At 22.5% G+C, this 9,025-nt stretch overlaps 2 protein-coding genes across 3 annotated transcripts; one reads left to right on the top strand and one right to left on the bottom strand.

Moving 5' to 3' along the window:
- Positions 1-147: 147 nt before the first annotated feature.
- LOC122714786 (eukaryotic translation initiation factor 2A) lies at positions 148-5,879 on the bottom strand. The gene is made up of 12 exons (XM_043936449.1): positions 5,769-5,879; positions 5,024-5,287; positions 4,729-4,828; positions 4,183-4,358; positions 3,295-3,383; positions 3,071-3,221; positions 2,818-2,988; positions 2,529-2,703; positions 2,281-2,444; positions 2,093-2,194; positions 1,840-2,027; positions 148-1,766 (listed from the first exon to the last, which is right to left on the bottom strand). The coding sequence occupies exons 1-12, from the start codon at positions 5,794-5,796 to the stop codon at positions 1,641-1,643; spliced, it is 1,734 nt and encodes a 577-aa protein (XP_043792384.1). The 5' UTR covers positions 5,797-5,879; the 3' UTR covers positions 148-1,640.
- A 669-nt stretch (positions 5,880-6,548) lies between these two features.
- LOC122715045 (growth hormone-regulated TBC protein 1) lies at positions 6,549-8,893 on the top strand. Of its 2 annotated transcripts, XM_043936942.1 has the most exons (7): positions 6,549-6,801; positions 7,163-7,364; positions 7,433-7,663; positions 7,785-7,945; positions 8,016-8,124; positions 8,312-8,497; positions 8,595-8,893. In XM_043936942.1, exons 1-7 carry the CDS (start codon positions 6,689-6,691, stop codon positions 8,700-8,702), a joined length of 1,110 nt encoding a protein of 369 aa, XP_043792877.1. In that variant the 5' UTR covers positions 6,549-6,688; the 3' UTR covers positions 8,703-8,893. The 2 variants fall into 2 exon arrangements, with proteins under 2 accessions (XP_043792877.1, XP_043792878.1); XM_043936943.1 differs by lacking the exon at positions 8,312-8,497.
- Positions 8,894-9,025: the final 132 nt, after the last annotated feature.

Raw genomic sequence — 9,025 nt, 5'->3', positions numbered from 1 at the left:
ATAAATTCAAATATTAATCTAAATAATATACAAACATATTGTAATTTAAATGAAATGATAAATTTAAATAAGAATTTTTAACGAAAATTACATACATATATTGTAATACAGGAAGGATACAATTTTATAAAAATATATTACATATTGTTGACATTTTTGTTTTTAATAATTTATTTTCATAAATTTCATGTAAGTATACACAACATTGGCCATTGTGATTTTTTTTATGTAATTCAATTTATGATAAACCCATCACTCATCATTCATAATTTATATGTATATGATAGAATGTATATGTCAGAAGTAATGATACATAATTTTCACAATTATAATTTAATGAATTTTAGTCATATTTTTTACTAGATTTTTCCAATTGCATTTAAGTTTTTTTAATTATTAATGTCAAAATAGAAATGAGGTAAAAAATTTATTTTCCTCTTAATTTGTACAATTTATATTGTACAAATTTATTTGTTCAAATAAACCTAAAAATCTCAATATCAGTAAATATTAAATTAAAACAATACAACAACTATCCTTGTTACAAAACACAGATTGTTGTTAAAATTTATACGACAATCTGTAAAATAAGCAAGGGCAACTTTGAACATTATTGAAGAACAGTACTTTAAAAAATTAACTAATTGAAAAAGCTAAATTTTCTTTATTACTTAAAAATGTTCCTTTAGTCGTGGAATATAGTTGGTAATTTTTTGGCAGTTTTTTTATTTATTTATTACACTGTGCCACGTAATAGTACTTTAATCTGACCAGTCTTATAATCCTTGACAGCAAGAAAAATATAAAATCTGAATCTTAAACATAATGCAAGGCACAAAACAAAAATATATATAAGAACGAAAAGTTCAGAAAATATTCATGAAATGACTTTGATAATTATGAAATCACAAAATGATATGTCTATTTTTAACCCTCGCTAAATTTTCATGAAAAAATTGATAAAACAAAAATAGAATAAGTGTGGAATAATTTATAAACATAAAAATTGCAATGACAGCATCTGTCTCCAAGAACAAATTTTATATGCATTCGATTTTATAGTTATATTATTTCCATCACATTATGCTCTTTATATGTATGAGTAAATCGCGTAATCTATTAAAAGTCAACTTTTTCAAAAAATTGAATTTCAAGATAACGCGATTTATCCAGTATAACTTTTATTTATCAAATGTAATACCAGAAAGGGTAAGTTTTTTATAATGCAACATTCTTATACAGGACTATACGATAAGGAAGCTTGGTCGTTATTGGACTGTTGTAATATTCTTCAGTGCTATTTAGAAATATTAGAATGAAGAAAAAAAATATTTTCATTTCTAACTATCAAAAAAGATATAGCGATGGACCATTTTAATTTCATTATCATCGCTTAAAAAAAGAATTTATATTTTAAATTTTAATAACTTTAATGACGTGGAAACCTATTCAATGCACTTTCAAAATTTAATTTGTTCCCACTATCTCCTCTTCAGATAATGAAAATTTTATGTACAGCCAAACGTAACTTCTGTACGTATGTAATATCGTATGTGAGAGACCGAGATCATTTTCCATTTTTAAAAGAAATATTTAGATTTTTTTTAAAAACCATACATATCCGCAATTTGAAATGTTCATCATAAAGCAAGTTCTTCGAGTTCTTTCATTAAATCAGCTTCTTTCTTGATCTTATCTAATTGATTGATTTCTAATTGCTTCCCAGCTACTAGCAGTTCCTTTAATTTTGAAATCTGCTCTAATTTCTATAAAAAATGAGAAATGTTATAATTTTTCTAAATTTTATTTCCTAATTAAAAAATTTATAAAGATTCTTACACTTTTAATTTTTTTAATTTTCTTACTCCTTTCCAAATTATCACATTCAGGAACATTTGTAGTTAAATTCTGAGTTTCAGTACTTGTAGTAACTTGTCCATTTGTACTTGGATTATTTGATTGAGAAGATGCAAGTGCTTCTGATTCCTTTGTAGTTTTCTTTGTCTTTTTCTTTGCTTTTGTTGTAGCTACAATAAATATTAAATAAGATATTCATGTTGTATATATAAAATTACTTTTAAATTTATCTTACATTTTGGAGTTTTTTTTTTATCTTTGAACATTTCATCATCGCGCAATTTAAAAGAAATAGTTTCTCCTCTTGCAGAAGGTGGTCGATATACTTGTTTTGATGCTATAAATAAAAAAACATTATAAACAATATCAATTTATATAATTATTTTATTGTTTCAAGATATATATATTATAAAGAACTTTCACCTTGTGGTTGACTAGGAGCAATTCCTTCAACAGCTTTATAACTAATTGGTTTCTCTGGAAATGTTCCTGGTGAAAAAGTTTGCCATAAAACTTCCCAAAGTTCTTCTTGTTCATTCCATGGTCGCTCATATAATAAAGTTCCAGTATAATGCCAAATCTTAAAACTATATAACAAATATTCATTGGATATGAATTAATATCCAATTATTAATATAATATAATTGTAATATAAATTATAAATTATTTACCCATTGCCCATTCGAAGCCTAGGTGCAGTAGTTGCAGTCATAAAATGTTCTCCATCTGGCGACCATTGAAGAAGTGTTGTATCAGGAGCTTCAGTTTTTGCAATTAATTTTCTGTTACCAACATCCCATAATTCGATACCACCACGGAGGTTGCCAAATCCAGTCAAAATTAGAAGTACAAAGTGGTTAAGAAAATATAGTTACTAATAAAGATCATTTCAATTAATTAAAAGAATTAAATAATTTTAATGCATAATATAAACAATATTTTAAAGTAATTAAAGGATATTATTCCCCTGAGGATTGTAATAAATGCTATTTCGATGCAGAGAACCAAACTCAAATATTGGTTCACATTTAAGATTAAATAATGTGGCTTTAGCTGGCATAAAATCATATACAACACAGAATTCATTATTTTTAGGAGACCACTGAACAGCATGTATGGGACCTTTATTACCTAATTAAAAAAAAAAAGAATTTGTTTTAAAGATAAAAAAAATATTTCATAAATATTAATAATAATTAATAAAACAACTTACTAAGCATAACCAAAGCAGTTTCTCCTTTTGTACTAAGATAGTGTAAAGTCTGTTTTCCATAATATGAAGCACCTGTTTTATCAACTTCTGTACTTGTCATTAATAAGACATTTGTTCCATTATTATTCCAATAAATGTTTACTCTGTCCGCCTAAAAATGATAGTTTCAGAAAAGATTTCATACATATACATATATATATATAAACTTTTTAATAATATAATACCTGAAAAAAACTTTTATTTGCTAAAGCTTGTGTGGACTCAAACTTTGGATATTGAAATAGTCTCCCAAATGAAGGTTGATCCGATTTTCCTATAATGTATAATAATACTATTTATAATAATTAATTGATCTGGTATTTAAATTATAATTGTAATGTAGTATTTTATACGGAATTATATAATTTATTAATTTGGTATTTAATGTGGAGAGTATTTATTTGTCTTACAAAGATATGATATTAAATTTAATTTCGAATTTGATTTAGAAATATCTAAAAATTGTAAGTATTTGAAACAAAAAAATAATTACCTGTTAAATATATTTTATGATTCCCTAAAACTTTATAAAAGTACTTACATATAAAAATGAGCATGCAATAATCAGGAAAATTTCCCATTACTGTTGATCCTGATTAAATATTCATACTTGTATATTTTGCAAAATACCATTATTAATATTCTGTTGTACTTCTTTAAAATATTAAAGTATTCTACAGATATAATTATCTTATAATCTTCATTCCATTTGTGTATTACATGCTTGCCACACATATTTGCTTCATAATGAGAGAAACTGAAATAAAAAAGTATTTCATAAAATATGCCAATTTTTTACATGACTTATGCTTGAACTATATTACTAATAAACATTTTATATATTTTGATCAATCAAATAGAATTACTAATTATCATTTTTAAATCATAATGTTTATTATCTTAAAATTTTTGTAACTTCTCTTAATTTTTATGAAGCACCAATGTTCATCATAATTATCTTAATAAATAACAACGAAGAAAATGATATACTCTCCACATATAAGTACCTTGATATATATCATACATGCACTTGTTTAATTTAAAATTAAATAAATACAACAAAATTTAATTACCCGGCATATAACAGAGAATATAGTATGGAGTATTACTTGGTGATATACTAAATTTAGCAACTTTGGCTACATTTATTCTGTACATAATCTTATTAAAATTCACATCTTCATATAGAATGACATCTGCACCAACTAACATCCCACAGACTTTTTCATCACTTGTCCATTGAGGTTCCCTAGATAGATATTTTATAAATGTAGCTATAAGATATAAGATAAATAAGTTTTCACTTATTTAAAAGAAGTAAACAGTTTTTCTATATTCAGAATTTTTTTAATTATTCAATGTGAAATTTTGAACTCTAAAATATCTTTAAAATATAATATTTATAAAAATTATATTTGTAAGAAATATAATTTTATATTTATTATAATGTATTTATAAAAATTATATATTTTTTTGATGATATAATTATAAAACATTAAAAGAAAAAACAAATAAAAATTTATTATTAAAAATAATTTTTAATAATTAATAAATTTAATATAAATTTTAATTAATAATTAAAATAATTAATTTAATAAAACAATTATGCAATACATTACCAATCTGATTGTTTTTTCTGTATAAAACTCTTCACCAGTTCTCCAGTCTCTGATTTCCATATATGAAGATTTGCTATTCCTTGAGGATTTGATGTTGTTGCTATAATATATAAATTGACAATATAAATATTTTTTTTATAGTCAATAAATTACAAATAAATATTATAATTTTTAAATATTTATTCAATTTAGATAAAAAAAATAAAATTAAAAAAATATATTTTTATTATCAAACTAAAAAATTCAAAAATTAAATTTAAGAAAAAACAAAAATAAATTAAAATTAAAATAATACCAATGAATGGTTCCCATGTCATAAAATATGTGCTTCGAGTGGAGAATTGAATTGCAGAAATTTTGGGCCTTTTGATTTCTGTAATAATTTTCCATGTAGAACAATGTAAAATCTTGGCAGTCATTCCATTGATCCATGCAAAATAACGTCCTTCTGGGCTAAAAGCCATTGCTTTACATGTTTTACTATCATCTTTAGGAAATGATTTTACTGGTTCATACGATGGTGGGCCTTGTCCTAAGCTGATTCCAATGGAACCTCTTACTAAAGAAAATTAATTATGCAATTTTAAAATTTTTGTATTACTAAATTTGATAATATTTACAAACTTATATAATTAATTTTATTAATAAAAAAAATATAAAATAAAAAAATCATATATATTATAAAATAATCTTATACATTATAATTAATCTTCAAGATAAATTTAAATATTTATGAATTATTTATAAAATTGAATGAAACTGTCAAAAATAAATATTATACATAAATGCATCTAATAGTAAATACATTCTTATAATGAGATACTATATGACGCATTTTTTAATCATAAATGTGTTCCAGTAATACAATGCCACATGACGCATTTTTGTGCAATCAGTCGTGGTGTAATATGAAACTTGTAAAGTATATTATAGATAGATATACATTCTACATTTGTTGATAATATTTATAAAAAAATGTCAGTAAAAATTTGATTTTAAGATAAGAAGATTATTAATAAACACAACACAAAAATTCTTACCAGCGACACAAGGAACATTTAACGCCATTTTACCTCCGTTACCATGTGGTACCGTAATATCGAGTATCGACCACTCTTGCCAGACTCAGGAATTTGTCCCTTGAAAAGGATTTCTTGCACATGCGTCGCCAACATCGTATGCAAGAAACACGTGCGCCAGTGCCGTAGAAACTAGGGTACGTTCACAAGAATTTCTTTATCATTCAACTAAATCTTAAGAAAAACATAAATATTTATGTGATATAATAAAAATAAATACTTAAAGTACATAGATATATATATTCATTGTCAAATACATTTAAATTGAATAAAATATTATATAATATTTTGATATTAAAAAATATCAATCATTTATTTGAATATTGAATATAAATGGCTGTCAAATAACTACGCTTGCGCAAATTTTGAACTAGTGACTCCAATATCGACTAGTTTTCTCGATTATGAATGATTATTGTTTAACAAATCGACTTTCTCACTTTTTTGAAATATATTATCATTTTTTTTTATTTTAATATAATACTAATTATAATACTAAATATAATACTTTATTGTAATATTATATTATATGTAAGTCATTTATTTATAATCTTGTATTTATTAAATATTATTCAAATCTAATTATATATATATATATATATATATATATATATATATAAATTTCAAAATTACATATCTAACTTTCAGATAAGATATGTATATATTTTTGTAAATAAAGATTCGTGCCACTATTAAAAATTAAATATTTAACTTTTAATTATTATACTTATTAATTTTAAAGTCATTTATTATATATGACAAAAAATACGTACAAATATTAAATATAAAATTCTAATTTAATATAAAAAATTAAATTCAAGAAAGAAGACAAAATATTCGCTGATACAACATACATACATTAATACAAATATATTTTAATTATGTCACTGAATAAAAAATTTAAAATTGAAAAGAATTTATTGAACACCCTATATTTGGCAGAAATTATATGTCAGCATCGTCTTGCGTGGGGTATGGCAAGTTCATGTTTTAGGTGACCATCGTAAATTTTATATTGTTTGTTATTAACATTATAATTCTATACTTTACAAATGTATATAGAAATTACGAATAATATAATTAATTTAACATAAATAAAAATGTTTTTTACTTTTGTTTCGACTTAAGGTTATCTTTTATGAAAACAATTTAATATTATAAAAAGAATGAATAATAATAATTTAGTTGATATATTTCTTAATTAAAATTTATTATTATTTTTCAATTATATTCATCAATATATTTTACTTTTATAATTTATTATATATTATATATAAATTTCTTTTTTCCTTTTTATAATATATAAAAATATATTTTTTTAATATAATTATGTATTTCTTTAATATATTTATTAGCAACGTGGATGAATATGGTTTTGAAAGACCTCATGATTTTGACTATGAAACTTATGAAGATTTTATGTCAGAATATCTCAAAGTACTTGCTAAAAGAGCAAAAAAATGGTCTGAAATCATTGGAGAAGGAAAATCATTACAACGAAATATTACAATAAAAAGATATGTTCGTAAAGGTATACCAGGAGAACATAGAGGATTAGTAAGTATAAGATTCATATTTTAATTTATTTTATAAATATATAAAAAGAAAAAATTTGATTCTTAAAGGTATGGTTGTCTGTTAGTGGAGGAGAAGAATTAAAAAATGTAGATTCTGATCTTTATCAAAGACTATTACAACCTCCACATAATAAACAAGTTGCAGATGTCATAAAAACTGATCTACCAAGAACTTTTCCTGATAATATATTTTTTAATAATACAGAAAATCAACAATATCAATTATATAATATTTTATTAGCATTTGCTCATCAGAATAAAACAGTAGGATATTGTCAGGTATATTAAATTATTCTAATAATATTTATAACATATTTTTAATATAATTTATATTTTTTAATATTTTATTTTATATTATATTTTTAATATTTTTTATAAAAAATATTTGATATTTTTATAGGGCTTAAATTATATAGCAGGTTTATTATTACTTGTTACAAAAAATGAAGAAACAGCATTTTGGTTATTAAAGATCTTAATAGAAAAAATTTTACCTGATTATTATACACCAACGATGGATGGCCTACTTACAGATATTGATGTTCTTGCAGAATTAGTCAAGTAAGTTTTTTAAATCTTTAATATAAGTATATAAATTATACATATATATTTATATAAATTTTTATTTTAGAATAAAAATGCCAGATATTTATCAACATGTAACAAATATAGGTTTACCTTGGGCAGTTATTACAACGAAGTGGTTTGTGTGCTTATTTGCAGAAGTATTACCAATTGAGGTAAAGTTGATTGTATATGTTTTTTAAAAATAAAATTCATAAAATTGGTATTTTTGATGTCTTTTAACATTATTATATGTGGTGTGTACACAGTTGATTCATTCATTAGTTTAACATTTTGAATTAATACCTGTTTGGATTGCCATAAAATATAGAAGTATTGAATAAAATATTTACAACTTGGCAGACTACGCTGCGTATATGGGATTGTCTTTTTTATGAAGGCAGTAAAATTATATTTCGTGTTGCATTAACTCTGATAAAAAGGAATAAATGCAACTTGCTTGCTTGTCAAGATTTTACAACATTAGCAGAATGCTTTAAAGAAATAACAAAAGATAGTATTGTTTTAAAATGTCATGATTTTATGCAGGTAAATATATTTTTTTATTTTTTGTTATATATTATACATATTAAATGTTTTTTAACAAATGTAATTCATGATATATATTTTGTTTTTTTTTTACTAGAGTATATTTAAAGTACCTGGATCACTGCCTGGTAGCACAATTATAAAACTAAGAACTAAAATATCACGGCAACATGCGGAACAAAAAGAAAATAAATTAGGACGATAATAATGAGATTTTATCTATTGAAAGATTCTAGTCAATATATTATTTTATTGTAACTCCTAAAAAAACGAATGTACTATATAAGATTATAATGTTACATCTACAGTATTTCTTTCTGTAAATATAAATTTAGTATAAAAGTAAAAAATTACACATCAATAATTTATTACATTGATTTATATTGATTTATAAAATTTTTTATACATTTATTATTTACAAAAACGTACGAACTAAGTTTATTATATATATTATAAAATTTTAATATATTTATTGTATTAAATCACATGTTATATTTTTATTAGTATAATTTTTAATTTAATATAAAT

This window comes from Apis laboriosa, unplaced genomic scaffold (assembly GCF_014066325.1).
Source record: "Apis laboriosa isolate Shangri-la unplaced genomic scaffold, ASM1406632v1 scaffold34_cov151, whole genome shotgun sequence".
Taxonomy (NCBI): domain Eukaryota; kingdom Metazoa; phylum Arthropoda; class Insecta; order Hymenoptera; family Apidae; genus Apis; species Apis laboriosa.
Note: the sequence above shows the minus strand (reverse complement) of the source record. Positions and strands in the feature narration are given on the sequence as shown.